The 14,515-nt window shown below is 54.8% G+C and overlaps 4 protein-coding genes across 4 annotated transcripts; 2 read left to right on the forward strand and 2 right to left on the reverse strand.

The window, feature by feature from the left end:
* Positions 1-408: 408 nt before the first annotated feature.
* On the forward strand, positions 409-1,934 carry N7459_004792 (FAD-dependent oxidoreductase; the record flags this gene model as incomplete). The annotated part of the gene is made up of 4 exons (XM_056943976.1): positions 409-710; positions 778-1,031; positions 1,084-1,454; positions 1,524-1,934. The coding sequence occupies 4 exons, from the start codon at positions 409-411 to the stop codon at positions 1,932-1,934; spliced, it is 1,338 nt and encodes a 445-aa protein (XP_056800859.1).
* Positions 1,935-2,245: 311 nt separating this feature from the next.
* On the reverse strand, positions 2,246-3,842 carry N7459_004793 (oxalate decarboxylase family bicupin; the record flags this gene model as incomplete). The annotated part of the gene is made up of 4 exons (XM_056943977.1): positions 2,246-2,940; positions 2,989-3,112; positions 3,181-3,396; positions 3,474-3,842. 4 exons carry the CDS (start codon positions 3,840-3,842, stop codon positions 2,246-2,248), a joined length of 1,404 nt encoding a protein of 467 aa, XP_056800860.1.
* A 544-nt stretch (positions 3,843-4,386) lies between these two features.
* N7459_004794 (YoaK family protein) lies at positions 4,387-5,668 on the forward strand (the record flags this gene model as incomplete). Its single annotated transcript, XM_056943978.1, has 3 exons — positions 4,387-4,666; positions 4,727-5,298; positions 5,381-5,668. The coding sequence occupies 3 exons, from the start codon at positions 4,387-4,389 to the stop codon at positions 5,666-5,668; spliced, it is 1,140 nt and encodes a 379-aa protein (XP_056800861.1).
* Positions 5,669-7,053: 1,385 nt separating this feature from the next.
* N7459_004795 (PT repeat family protein) lies at positions 7,054-12,251 on the reverse strand (the record flags this gene model as incomplete). The annotated part of the gene is made up of 2 exons (XM_056943979.1): positions 7,054-12,161; positions 12,227-12,251. The coding sequence occupies 2 exons, from the start codon at positions 12,249-12,251 to the stop codon at positions 7,054-7,056; spliced, it is 5,133 nt and encodes a 1,710-aa protein (XP_056800862.1).
* Positions 12,252-14,515: the final 2,264 nt, after the last annotated feature.

Genomic DNA, 14,515 nt, shown 5'->3' on the forward strand with positions numbered 1-14,515 from the left:
AAAAGCAAAAAAGAGAGGCCAGTATACATAGCCACGGAGGAATTTCGGTCTCGGGCTCTGTGCGAGACCGAGTCGCTGCTGATCACACCAACATCAAACGGTCGCGAGCCCCGAGTTAGGCGCCGAGCACCGCCAGACGCCTAACTCCAAGCCTCCTCCGTCTTGGCTGCATGTAGATCTCGCACGGATGACGTACCCAGAATGGCCCCGATTCTGCATATAAACACAACCGGGGAATTTGCATGAGTACAAGCACTCGTCATATTGCAATCCAGACGCAAGTCGCATCATTGTATAAGCCACCCCGTCAGATACCAACGTTGGTAATCCGGCCAGGATCCCATTTGCTTCTGTTGAAACCGACCAACGGCGATTTTCATCTGTATTGACCCCTTTCCCATTTTCACAATGGGGGCACCTCGAGAGCATGTTACGGTGGGCATTGTCGGTGGTGGAATTGCTGGGTTGTCGCTGGCTCGAATGCTGGAGCTATCGGGGATTTCGTATTGTCTCTGGGAATCATACCGAAGCTTTGCGCCGAATTCCGGAGCGAGCATTGGCTTGATGCCCAGTGGACTTCGAATTCTCGACCAGCTTGGACTTTACAGCCAGATCAAGCCGTATGATGTGCCGCATCAATGGTGGGAGCATCGAGACGGGCAAGGCCGTCTCCAGGCAAAGATTTACTCCCATGCGCAGTTGAAAGAACGGTACCGAGATCCAGCTTGCTTGACATAACCTTATGCGATCCTTGTTGCTGATGATGGCGTCAAATAGCACTGGCTATGGTGGCTTCTTCCTGGAAAGACAGCAAGTCCTGCAGATCTTATATGACAACATCAGGGACAAGTCCAAGCTCAGCGCGTCGAAGCGGGTGGTCGCCGTGAAGAATAACGAGCAAGCAGCGATCCTCGTGGCAGCGGATGGCAGTGAAGTGAGCTGTGACTTTGTAGCAGGCGCCGACGGTGTGCGAAGCGTAGTGCGCCAGGAGATCGAGAGACAGGCGACGGATAGTGTCAAGCAAGATTCCGGTACACGATGCATCCAATGAATCCGCCCAAAAGTGCTTCTGACCAGATACAGACCGGTTTGACGCGAGATATGCTTGCGTCTATGGAATCTCCGATCCAATCCCAGAAATCGGCCCCGGCCGAGCGTTCACTGTTTACCGACCGGATGTGTCTTTGCTGATCTTCACCGGACGCGACTCGGTGTATTGGTTTCTGTTCCACGACCTGAAGCGCGTCATCAACTATGACAAGCCCGAGCGATTTTCCGAGGAGCATATCGATGTCATATACAGACAGGTGGCAGACACTCCAATCACAGACGGCGTGAAATTTTCGCGCGTATACGCGCGAAAACGCACAGCGGTGACGACAGCCTTGGAGGAGGGCATCACCGGTCTGTTCTCTCATGGCCGGTTGTTCGTACTGGGAGATTCGGCACACAAGGTAATGCCCATCATATCGTGGCTGTATTCCTTTAATGGTGAACTCTGCTGATGGCTCTTGCCATGCTAGATGGTGCCTCACGCCGCAATGGGAGCCAACCAGGCCATCGAATCGGCCGCTGCCTTTGTCAATGTCCTTCGGCCACTGGTCGCCCAGAGACAGGAGTCGCCTGTCACGCATATTCCGATACTTCAAGTCGAAGACTGTCTGAATCAATATACCCGTCGCCGCCGAGAACGGGTGACCTCCATTCAGCAACTCGCCAACCGAGCTTGCAGAGCGCAGTTGAAAATTGGCAAGGACAGCGAGGAATTTTGGTTAAACCTCCCCAAGCTAACTGGTGAAGTGTCACTGTCGAGGCTGCTTGGGCCTTTCAGGAATGCTGAATACCTGGAAAACTGGAAGCTGGGCCGCAAGCAGGTTGTTCTCGCCAACGGGGCGACAGAAAACATTCGCGGTCGGATTCGAGCGAATCTGTGAGGACGGGAGGATTGACATGGAGGTTTGAACGGCGGAAGACTATGGTAAATCTTGTTGGAGCTGGACGGCATAATCGCTTCTCTTATTTAATTCCCAAACATCAGCGACTCGGATCGAGTGTTCTCAAAAGGATCAAGAATGACATTAATGAGCAATGAGAATTGGCATTTCTTTGCTGGGATCTCTAAGATGATAACCTGCATCTACCTCAAATTACATTGCAAAGCCATTTGTTTTCTCTATTTCGGAACACAACCTCTTGACCAACTAATTGTCGACCTTGTAGAGTCGAGGTCAAAGGTCGAACCCGCCTACAGTTCCTGTCTGGTCTTGCCACCATCACGAACAAAGTCGGGCCTGGTGACGACGTTATGCCGCGAGCCCCTGATACGGTCAAGAAAGATCTTGCCATTGTCAGGATCCTCAGCAAACAGAGTATCGACCACCTGTCTCTGTGGCGTTTCGCCCATCCACTGGAACAACGAGATATCGCGGAACTCGTCGGCACGGAAGATCTCCAGCATCTCAATCGGCTCGTCGCCAATATTTTCCACAAAATGTCCCATGTTGCGCGGGACGATACCGACATCTCCAGGGAGGTAGTCGAATGTGCGGGCGCTTCCCTCCGAGGCGAAAATGGTGACTCGGGCGCGCCCTCTGATGAAGAATGACCACTCGTCCGCGTTCGGATGCCAATGCATCTCGCGGATCGCGCCGGGCTCGATGATGGCGTGAGCAGCTGCGACAGTCTTGGAGATGGGGAAGTTATTGGAGTCGGCGATTCGAACTTGTCCGCCGCCATTGGTGCTGTTGACGGGGTCTTGCTCGAGCATTCGGTGGGTGAAGTTATACTTGGACTTTTTCGCCTGCTTCCCTCGAGGCAGTTCGTCGTCAATGGACCCCGGCTGGGTGCCTTGAAAAATGTACTTTTCCTTGTCGGGGATGTGGTCGAAGACTTCGGGGGCGAGGTTGAAACTCTTGGATATCACAGATTTCGGGGTGTGCGCTATGTTTGTTAGAGAGAGAACAAAATCGATGATTCAAAATGACCTACCGAGCCAGTCCGTGAGGAGGAAGGTGGACTCTTCAGAGAAACGTCCATCGTCAAATATGAGAAGAAACTCGGTGCCGTTCGGACTGAGCCCTTGCAATGAATGGGGCACGCCGCTGGGGAAATACTGGCAAGGAGTCAGCCGTCGTCACTGAGACAGGCGATTTAAGTCTGAAAAGCCAAGGGCTTGCTTACCCAAAGATCGCCCTTTTTGACATCGTCGATAAAGTTGCCTCCCTCGTAGTCCAACGCGGTGACTCGCACTTCGCCATCGAGGACATAGGCCCACTCGGCTTCCTTGTGCCAGTGCAACTCCCGGATCACGCCCTCGTCAAGTCGCATGTTGACCCCGGCAAGCTCGACGCTGGTGGGCAATTCCCTAATTGTCGTCTGTCGGGTCCATCCACCTTCCTGCACTCTGTTAGCGACTGTTCAAATAGAATGGTACCGCAGTATCAGTGACAAGGTGTATCAGGCAGACTTCTCACCTCGATGCGGATATGGGAGTCGGCAAAGCTCCAACGCATGTTGGCCAAGTTGCCATGATCTGTGCTTGGAGGCCGCACCAGATCTGGACTCTGGCGAGAGCGCTCCCTATTCCATGGGCCCAGTACAGAAGCTCCCTTGCCGTTGCGCCACGGCAAAGGGTCAAGCTCGTCGCCGATGGAATCAACTGGGTTGTCGTACGGGTCGCGGTGGCCCGGACTGAAGGGCAAATGTCCTCCACCCGAGACGCTATTGTACTCCGAGGCGATGTCCAGTCCGTTGAGCAAACGTTGGCGAGGGCTATCCTGTACAGGGACTCCGGCACACAATTGGTATGCCAGAGCCAACAAGAGCACTTGTTGAGCGTGCATGGTGACCATGGAAGCTCCAGCAGGCTGGTCGGTTCTCGGCAAAAGTGGGCTGGACAATGGTATAACTGTCCACAATTGAGTTTCTTGAGAGACGAAGGGGGGTTGCGAGGGATTTAATTCGGTTGGAGGTGCGGAGAATGAGGAGAGATATGAAGTAATGACGGGACGGGTTGGAGAGGAGAAGACCGGCAACTGCAGGCCGTAGGGCTGATCCTTCTCACGCCAGTGATAGGTCCACCACTTCCAACCTCCACACCTTCGCCACCAGGCATTCACATTCTCACCCCCGGATGCGCCGGAATTGGGCCTCGCCGGTGGAGTCTGTCCTTGCTTTCAGTGGACTTGCAACTCGACTTGATTCGAAAAGGCAATCGAGCGTGAGGGGAAGGGGAGCCGGCTACGTAATGAGTCTATGGCCCGCCGATCCAGTCTGTGCTCTATAGATAGCAAGGTTTGGTCCCGATGATTGAATCTGCATTCTTTTCTGACTCTGATAGCACCGAGGGCTGTTTATCTCGCTTGATTGACCGGCTGCCAGTTCACCATGCCTGCACCCTCTGCACCACCAGCGCCCGGCCTGTATGGAACGCTGACTCCCACTGACGCGGACGTGGCCCACCATCCCCGCATTACCCCGGGCCAAGAAGAAGCTTCGCCTTTGCTTGGCGTGAAGCAAGATCGGAGCTCATCGCTGAGGGCTCACCTTAAGGCCGACGTGACTCGCGACCACGCCGATATCGTCTTGCTACTCTCTTACATCATTACTGGGATGCTCGATAGCGCTTCCATCTCCACCTGGGGCGCCTTCGTGTCCATGCAAACAGGTCCGTCTCGTCACATCCAATGGGCGTGAGTTTCTTCGATAAACTGACACATATGGGTAGGGAACACGGTCTACCTGGGTCTCGGTTTCACCGCTGGGACCGGCCGCTGGAAAAAATCGGGCATTTCCATCCTGGCGTTCTGCATTGGTTCATTTGCATTTAGCCGCCTCCATCGGCACTTTTCCACCTCGCCAAGGAAGAGATGGGTCCTCTGTCTTTCCTTCATTCTCCAGATGCTCTTCATCATCGCCGCGGCCGGTATTGTGACCTGGGGTCCTCCTGGAGGCGGCACTGATTCCATCTCGTGGAATGTCGTTGTGCCTATCGCCCTGGTCGCGTTCCAGAGCTGTGGACAGGCGGTCGTCAGTCGGGCATTGAAGTATAATACCTTCTCCAGCGTGGTCTTGACGAGCATCTACTGTGATTTATTCTCGGATCCTGGGCTGTTTGAGGGTATCAGCATCAACGGGGAGAGGAATCGGAAAATGGCGGCGCCGATTCTGCTCATCGCCGGGGCTATATGCGGTGGTTTCATTGCAAACAGTTCTTTGGGAGCTGCTGGTGCCCTATGGACTGCTGCCCTCTTGAAACTGGGTCTCGTTCTCGTTTGGCTGTTCTGGCCCGCTGAAAAGGTACTTGGAAGACAATGAGTCAGTGATAGAGATGTTACAAATAGAATCTGTGGAATTGACGCCGAAAATGGCTCCCCTACAGCCAAATCCCGGTTCCCCCTCCTTGTCGCCAAGCGAGGGGCGCCTAGAAGATGCTTCGCTTTCCCTTTTATTGTCCCTGCGACCTCCCATTTTCTCTCCTCGCACCCAGACCCCGTCCGAAGTTGAGATTGACATTATTCTATTCCATATGTCCCATGATCCTCATCCTATGCCTGGTAACGTATCGCGAAAGCTGCACCCCATATCAACCAACTCTACTACCCCTGCCTCACAGCCGTCAGGTCGCTCTATCACAACCTCTACTGTCTACTACGAGCATGAGTGTTAGGACTGGCTCTGCGAGGCAGTCCGAGGAGATGATACAAGGATTAGAGTGAAGAAACCAATGACTCGATTCTGAGTGTAAACTAATCGCTGGCGTGCTATCTGGGTGTGCGCAGGGGTGTAAGTCCCTGCGCGGTACGGCGGCCCATATAGACCATGGGTGCGTGCGGTACGCAGGACCATAGAGACCATGTGTGCGGTCCCTGCGAGGGCCGGGGTCGTAACAATGAGCCTTTTGAAAACTTCCAGCATCGATCTCTCATGGCATTGCACTATTAGAACTCCTTAGACACTACCCAGGAATCTCGCTCCGGCCATCATCACTTTTGATACCAGCCGGGATAATGCCTTGGGGGAGCCCTACATGATCCTGGATGTCCTCCGATCGAAGCTTGGGAGAGCTACCGAGACCCATCGGGAGCGGGATATGATCTATAAAATCAAGTTCTTTGAGAAACTGACCACTATGGCGAGGGAGATGGAGCAGGTTGGACTGTTGGATACAGCTTATTCCTTTTGCCTATGCCATTGGGCGCCAAATGGAAACGGCAGCACTAGCCGCATACAATAATTCACAAGGCCGCCCTTTGCAAAAGAAAAATTCATGTATCGAGCAACTTCTTTTATCGACCATAGAGAGTCCAGCGAATAGAAGAGACCGGGGCGCGGCAAGCCAGTCTGAATCCTCAATCAGTTTGGGGAATATTCTCATACATTCATTGGATCTACAGGTCACATCCTGCCAGTGGGCTTCCTGAATTCTAATTCAGCAATCATTGACTTCAGCATTCCTAAAGGTATCTCACCTACGCAGAAATACTGCAAGACAGCGATTATCCAAAAGTCATTGAGATAAGATCATAAGCGTCATCATTACATACATCCTGGAGATATCTAGACCGCATCCCGAAGACAATCTATCGAAGGAGACAGGCCAAGCTCACCAACGTGGTAGACGACAAAGGAAAATCATGAACCCATAAAAAAACATATTGCATCAAACCAACTCCGCCTGAGAGAGGAGACGAGATCGGAAAACAACAAAACTGAGAGAGACAAGGAAAATTGTAATCGACAATAAGACGCAGATATCAAATACAGGGGAATCAAGCGTGTAGAAAACAATCTGACGACTTTTTTTTTTGGTTGCTTTTTGTTTTTTTCGTGTTGCCGCTTGAGCCGAATGATGCACCAGGACGGGCATCACTGGGAAAAAGTGCGCCACAGAATCGCAAGAAGAGGTACCGCAGCAATGGCAATCCAGAACAGGGTCCTGATCAAACAACGTTAGTTAGAGGCGATGAACCACCCAATTTCTCTCTAAAGTACCCGATGTGTTTCTATGTGCAGCATCAAGGGGAGAGGAAGTGATGAGGCTCTGGCACGATCTTATTTGGCATCCTTTCCACGGCGGCGGAAGGGAGAGAAGATAGCACCAAAGAAGTTCACAAAGACCGTGCGCAAGAAGGCCTTGAGCCAGCTGTCCGTTGCATTATTCAGAGAAACAGCAGTCACTGACCGGTTTTGGCTCGTGGGACGAGCATCTTCATTGGTGCTGTTGACCGCTGCATTCTCTGCGCTGGGCTCGGCTGGAGCTTCCGTGGGCTGCTTGCTGGACTCTGCGGCGGTTTCGTCCTCAGGCTCAACTTGAGCCTGCTTGTCTGTGGAAGGTTGCTCAGCAGTGGTGGCGGTCAACTGGTCGGTGGACGGCTGGTTGAGCTTGTTGAGTAGGGCTTCACGGTCACCTGCAAGTGCTGCAAGGATCGAATCAGTTTCGAAGGACAGGACGGAAGCTTGTTGCATTTGATAGAATGGCGTCGGCTTACAGTTCTCGGGTTGGGCCTCCGATGATGGAGCAATGTCCTTGCTATTGGAAGACTTCGTCTGCACATCGGCAGAGGTGGAATCCTTCTGATCTGCGGTCGTCGCAGGCTCTGTGTGCAGTGCCGAGGCTACACCGACAGCTGCAACGCCAGCCACAGCTGCAGCCGCCCCGGCACCCACAATCTCTGGAGTCAGGATGCTCTCTTTGACAGGCTGCTCGCTTGCCTCCGACTGTGGAACCTCATCGACCTCCTTACAGGCAGCAGTCTCCTCGGGAGACTTATCATCGGCAGGGTCAGGGGCACTCTCTTGGACGGCAGGTGTAGCGGGCCGCTCATCAGCATCTTCCTGCTTTGAGGGTTCAGTTGAGGGAGCAGGCTCTTCGACAGCGGGCTCATCAGCTGTCACAGCAGCTGTCTCTTCCACATGGACTGATTGCTCTAGTTTGGCAGCGCTTTCAGTCTCCTCCACTGGAGCAGACGACTCAACTGCAGGCGTGGGCTCGGGCTCAGCGACTTCCGCAGCAATAGGCTGATCTCCAATTGCCTTGACAGGCTCTTCAACAAGGGCCTTCTCCTCGAGGGGTGCAGACTCTTCCACCACAGGGGCTAGAGCTGGAACATCCTCCGTAGTGACACTGGCCGGCTCGTTCATGATAGGCTCGTGGACAACCTCGGTAGGTTCACTGGACGAAGATGTCTTCGATACATCTGCTGGCTGAGCTGGCTCTGGGGCATTGGTCTCAGCAACAGTGGATTCAGTAGCTTCATCCCCAGCAGATGGGGTCCCTTCCGGACCAGTCTCTTCAGAGACAGGTTCCTTGGCTGTAGTCTCCTGGGCAAGAGTTCCAGCGGCGGTTGATTCGGCAGCAGGCTCTGCTGCAGCATCAGCGACAGCGGGGGTTTCAGGTACTATCTCGGTCGCTTCAGGCTGTTCGTGGTTGGTGACTTCCTCAGGCGTCTGCTCATGAATAGCGGTTTCGGTAGTTTCTTCCGCCTTGGGCTCGGGAGTTGGCTCCTCCACAGTCGTCTCTTCGGCAGGTACATCAACTTCTTGCTCCTGGGAAGTTTGGTTGTCTGTGCTTTCCTCGACCTTGGCAGGCTCAGGGGCCTGCTCTTCAGCTGGTGGCACTTCAGGAGCCGAAATATCAGCAGCCTCGGTCTGGGAAACCACAGCAACGGGCACCTCACTAGAGGCCGGCTCCTCAGTAGACTGCTCTATAGTAGCTGTGTCAACAGTGGACTCGTCCACAGCCTTGGCATCCTCGCTCACAGGCGCGGAATCAACAGCAGGAGTAGGTACAGTGGCTACCTCCGTGGTCTGTTCCGTTTTTGTGACTGATTCTTCAGGCTCGTGGACAGGCGCTTCCTCTCCTACCGATGGAGTCTCAGTGATGGTAGGCTCAGTAGCAACAGGCTCTGTTTCTGGCTCTTTCTCCCTGGCTGGTTCGAGAGCAGTCTCATTCGTCGACTCCTCGGTGATAGTTTCCGCCTGGCTTGGCTCCTCAGGAGACTGCCCTTCAGAGTTTTCATGGGAAATCTCCTTTGAAGGCTCCTCGACAAGTTCTTTGTGCTCGACCTCGGGAGTCTCAACAAGGGATTCCGGGACGACCTCCTTGGTGGATTCCTGTGCAGGGGTTTCATCGACAGCAGTCTCAACCGGCGGTTTAGGAGGGAGTGAATCTGACACTTCAACAGATGGTTGTTGAGGCACTTCTTCCGCAACACCCGCATTGGTAGACGGCTCGACTACATCTTCAGTCTTGGAAGCTTCGGTGGGCTCTTCTGTGCTGATCTTGACAGGTTCATCCGAATTAGACTCTTCGGTAACTGGAGGCTCAGCGGACTCAGCGGCGGTGTTTGTAGCATTATCAGTAGTAGTACGAGCGGTTTCGATAGTAGTTGCCTCCGGGACCTCGCTTGTGATATCTTCTTGTGGATCCGTCTCAATGACAGGCTCAGCTGCAGATTCCTCAGCAGCAGGCTCTTCGCTAGAAGGCTCCGCAGCGGCTGGCTCAGAAATAGGCTCTGCAACAGTTTCGGTAGCAGTAGGCTCAGCAGCAGTAGGCTCAGCAGCAGCGGGCTCGGCAGCAGCGGGCTCGGCGGCGGGTTCCTCAGTAATAGGCTCTTCAGCAGCGGGTTCAGCAGCAGCGGGTTCAGCAGCAGCGGGTTCGGCAGCAGTCTCAGCAGCAGTAGGCTCGGTAGCAGCGGGTTCGGTAGCAGCGGGTTCGGTAGCAGCGGGTTCGGTAGCAGCGGGCTCAGCAGCAGTAGGCTCTTCGGCAGCAGTCTCAGCAGCAGTAGGCTCGGTAGCAGCGGGTTCAGCAGCAGCGGGTTCAGCAGCAGTCTCAGCAGCAGTAGGCTCGGTAGCAGCGGGTTCGGTAGCAGCGGGCTCAGCAGCAGCGGGTTCAGCAGCAGCGGGCTCAGCAGCAGCGGGCTCAGCAGCAGCGGGCTCGGCAGCAGTAGGCTCTTCGGCAGCAGTCTCAGCAGCAACGGGCTCAGCAGCAGTAGGCTCTTCGGCAGCAGTCTCAGCAGCAGTAGGCTCGGTAGCAGCGGGTTCGGTAGCAGCGGGCTCGGTAGCAGCGGGCTCTTCGGCAGCAGCGGGCTCAGCAGCAGTAGGCTCGGCAGCAGTAGGCTCTTCGGCAGCAGTCTCAGCAGCAGCGGGCTCAGCAGCAGTAGGCTCTTCGGCAGCAGTCTCAGCAGCAGTAGGCTCGGTAGCAGCGGGTTCGGTAGCAGCGGGCTCTTCGGCAGCAGCGGGCTCAGCAGCAGTAGGCTCGGCAGCAGTAGGCTCTTCGGCAGCGGGCTCTTCGGCAGCGGGCTCGGTAGCAGCGGGCTCTTCGGCAGCAGTCTCAGCAGCAGTAGGCTTAGCAGAGGGTTCCTCAGTAATAGACTCTTCGGCAGCAGGCTCGGCAGCAGCGGGCTCGGCAGCAGCAGACTCGGCGGCAGTAGACTCGGCGGCAGCAGGCTCAGCCGCGGGCTCAGCGACAGATTCCCCAGTAGCAGGCTCTTCAGTAGAAGGCCCAGCTATAGGCTCAGCGGTAGTTTCTTCAGCGGCGGGCTCGGCAATAGGTTCCTCAGTAGCAGGCCCTTCAGTAGAAGGCTCGGCGGCAGGCTCAGCGGCGGGCTCAGCGGTAGGCTCAGCGGTAGGCTCAGCGGTAGGCTCAGCGGTAGGCTCAGCGGTAGGCTCAGCGGTAGGCTCAGCGGTAGGCTCAGCGGTAGGCTCACCGACAGGCTCGGTGGCAGACTCAGCAACAGGTTCAGTAGTAGTAGGCTCTTCAGCGGCGGCCTCAGATACAGTGATCTGTTGAACATCGGCCTCCTTTGTGATCGCCTTGTCTGCCGTTTCCACGTCCTTCTCGGCCGCCACATTAGCAGAACCATCGGTCTTTTCCTCTTTCTCCGTCTTGATATCAGCAGGGGCTTCAACGGTCGAGTTTCCGGTGGATTGAGGGGCTGGTTCTTCAGCAGTAGTCTCCTCGACAGCAGGCTCGGTAGCTTTCTCATCGCGGGGGTCTTCTGTTACCTCCTCGAGGCCGGGCTTCTCCTCAGTCGCAGGCTTTTCCTCACCAGAGGCTTCGGACACATCGGCAGTAGGCTCCTCTGTGGGCTTAGGAGCGGCCTCCTCGGCGTTTGACTGCTCGGCGGGAGCTTCATGGGCTGACTCTTCATGGGTCGTCTCGGCAGGTGGCTCCTCCTTAGCAACCTCCTGGGTGGTCTCCTCCGGCTTGGATTCCTCAGGAGTAGCTTCTGTCGTGGTATCCTGTGTGGGAGTCTCGGCAGTCTCCGGGCTAGCCTCATTCTGGTCTGATACGGCTTGCTCCTGGGGAACTTCCTCGGTGGTGGACTCCTTCACGGGCTCAGAGGGCTCTGGCTCTTCCGCAGTAGGCTCGGCAGCTGGTTCCTGAACGGCCGGGGGCGCGGCATCAGTCTGGGTAGTAGACTGCTCCGTGGAAGCTTCCTCAGTGACGTCATCCTTCTTGGCAACATCATCGGACTTGGATTCCTCTGGGGTGGTCTCCTTGGCTGGCTTATCCTCGGCAGTAGTCTTCTCATCCTCCTGCTCAGGAACTGACTCTGCTGCCGGCTTTTCAGGCTCCTCTCCAGAAACCGTCTCCACTGCAGACTGCTCAGCTTCGGTTTGCCCGGTGGTAGTCTGTTGGGTTTCTGGTTCCACCTCGGCCGCGGGCTGGGATTCCTTGGGTCCTTCACTCTGCACTGCCGGCTCAGTCGACTCCGATTGATGTGCAGCAGGAGGCTCAGCTGACTGTGTATGCTCCTCTGCCGCAGTCGTGGAATCAGTGGCCTGTTCTGTTTGCACATCCTCTTTTTCCAACGTCTCCGTAGGTTCCTTCTCCTCGTTTTTGGATGCGGTCTCTTCCGCGGCGTTTGTGACGGGCTCTTCGCTAGGTGTCTCGGTCTCAACCTCTGCAGCGGGCGCTTCCTCAAGTTTATCCTCCGCGGGTGTTGAAGTTGACTTGGTAATCTCGGTATCGGGCTCGGCAGCCACAGGCTCAGCTTCGACGGCTGGCTTCTCGTCGCTCTTTGTCGACTCGATCACTTCAGGTTGTTCGGAGGTTTCTCCATTGGTGGTAGCCTTCTCATCCACCGCGATCGGGGTGGTCGTGGAATGGATCGACTCAACAGACACAGGGTCTTTGGGCAACGTGTCGTCCGAAACTGACAAAATAGTGAGCCCCCGTAGCTTTGGAATCAACAGAAACATCTGCGAGAGGTCCACTCACCGTTGTGGATTGCAGCAGTCGCCATGGTCGTGGGTCGTTAAGTCGTAACGGTCGTGAAGGGTCGGAGGAAAGAGACAAAGCGGGATTCGCAATTTGACCAGCAAAAGCAGACTAACGCAGGAGCAACGCAACTAGCTGTACAGACACCACCAAGCTCGCAGAGCAGGGTAGATGGATGGGGGGGGGGGGGGGGGGGTGAAGACTGGAGATTGGATATTAGAGATGGAGGGAAGAAAGAACAGAGGAGGGGGCAATCAGGACGCATAAAAAAAAACTCGGATGCCCAACTCAACCATGTACAACCACCACCGACAACACCACCACCACTCACTAGCACCACATCAATCACAAGAGCTTCCTCCGGGCCCCACGCTCAGTTGGCACAGTGACCAGCTCGTGCTAGGCGAAAACTAGCCAGCGTCGACAATTCACGCCCAATGATACCTCGTCCTTTTGGTCTTGACGATCCCCACCTGCAATGTGCGGTGAAGCTGTCGCCGAGGTCCCCCGTTGCGATTAGCCTTTGGTTGGACGGGAATTACACGAGAGACCAGGGCGACGAGCGAAGGCTACAATCACTACAACCTCTGCGCTTCGTACGACGACGGCCGCCTTGTGCGCCGGTCTGCTTTCTATCGCCAGGTGGTCGCACGGGTCGGGTATGCTTGGGCAGGGACAACAACAGCTCCGAGAAGAAAAAAAAATTGGGCGCGCTAGCGGTGCAGAGACCCATCGACTGATAACCTTGGCCCAATGGGGTGAGACGCCCCAGCAATGCGCCTCTCCACCTGTCAACTGCTTGACTCATTGGGGATGACGAGATGATCAACTGCGCAGAGGGCGGCAGCCCCGAAAAGTGTGAGTTATGGGCACCCTGCTTGATGGATGTCGGGCATAGCACCTCCAGGGTGATTGTTTACTGAATGGCTTTTTTATACACCAGGACCAAAACAATCCGCAAGCTTTGCACCGTTTCCAAGACCGCGGTTAGGGCCCGCCAGCGAGCCATGGATGCATAGCAACCATGGCACCATTCGGGGTCGCGCGCATGGCATGATATGCGCTGTTTCCATCTCCATTTCTCTCATCGCAGCCATCTGATCTCTTGGCTTGGTTTCGCATTGATACGCCGGTGGAGAGCGTGACCGAATTGAAATCGAAATGGAGTCCGCACTTTTATCGCGTGTTGCGATGTTGATGTTGTCCCTAGCAGCCATCCTGGACCCGGGCCACCACGGAGTCCGTGCCGAATGGCCCCAACAGCAACGGCCTTGCAAGATTCCTGCACGCCCTCAGCGCAGCGCTATGATTTCGAATCTCCAATCCATTATCGCGAACCACGGTGATCACTACTCGGTAAGAATCGTCTCGCCAAATCCTTCCCTACATCGCACTCCGACGAGTGCCTGTCGGTCGCTCTTTTCCAACTTATGTATCTAGATCCGTGCACCTCCTTGCAGGTCGCCGGGTTCGCATTGCAGTGACATACGCTAGGTGCCGCAGGTAGCTCTAAGATCCACATGGTACGAAAAATGTGGCAAGCATAAAATAATATCGAACGTCAATCGTATGCGCGTCATAATAGCCCAGCTCTCGTCGTATTTTCTTCAAGTTTAGGGTTGCGCCTCGATCAGATCATAAATTCCCCCAGGATACCTGTTCTTCACATTGTCGAGCTTGCTTCACCAGGACAATATCACGAGGCGAATCACCAAGGCCGCGCAACTCGGATTCGTCGCGCCGAAGCTGAAGCTGAATGCTCATGCAGAGCGCTATCTACCTCGACACTAATGAGCGAGTCGTTGGCGACATCGATCCACACCAACTCTGACTCTGCATTGTTTGGCATTGACCGAGATCCGGTGCTATCATGCGTCATCTCATTCTGTAAACGAAAGAAATAACATCCCTGGCATAATGTGTCATTGTCAGCTTCATCCGTGCGCGCAAAGTTAGTACCAGAGGATAGAAACAGTCCAAACAGGAGCTTACTGCTCGAGTCTCATGCCGTTCAACAAGACCTGGAAAAGAGTGGGCCATATCTGTGCGCGTGTCGCTTGGCTGATGCAATAGCAGCACTTTGGGAAAGTTGGTTGTGTATTGAGTGTAGGCTCGAAATGTCGAATGGAACTGGGAGAACGCTACTGAGGCATTTCATCGTGACTTTGGATTTGAGAATTTATTACACTGAGTACTACTCTAGACAAGGCACATAAGATTGACACACTGTTAATTTTGTTGCGAGCTACCTAGATGAAAAGGACGAAAGTCAAGACCTGGTTAAATCGT

The sequence above is a fragment of the Penicillium hispanicum genome, assembly GCF_028827665.1.
Source record: "Penicillium hispanicum strain IBT 35686 chromosome Unknown utg000004l_segment0_segment0, whole genome shotgun sequence".
NCBI classification, from domain to species: domain Eukaryota; kingdom Fungi; phylum Ascomycota; class Eurotiomycetes; order Eurotiales; family Aspergillaceae; genus Penicillium; species Penicillium hispanicum.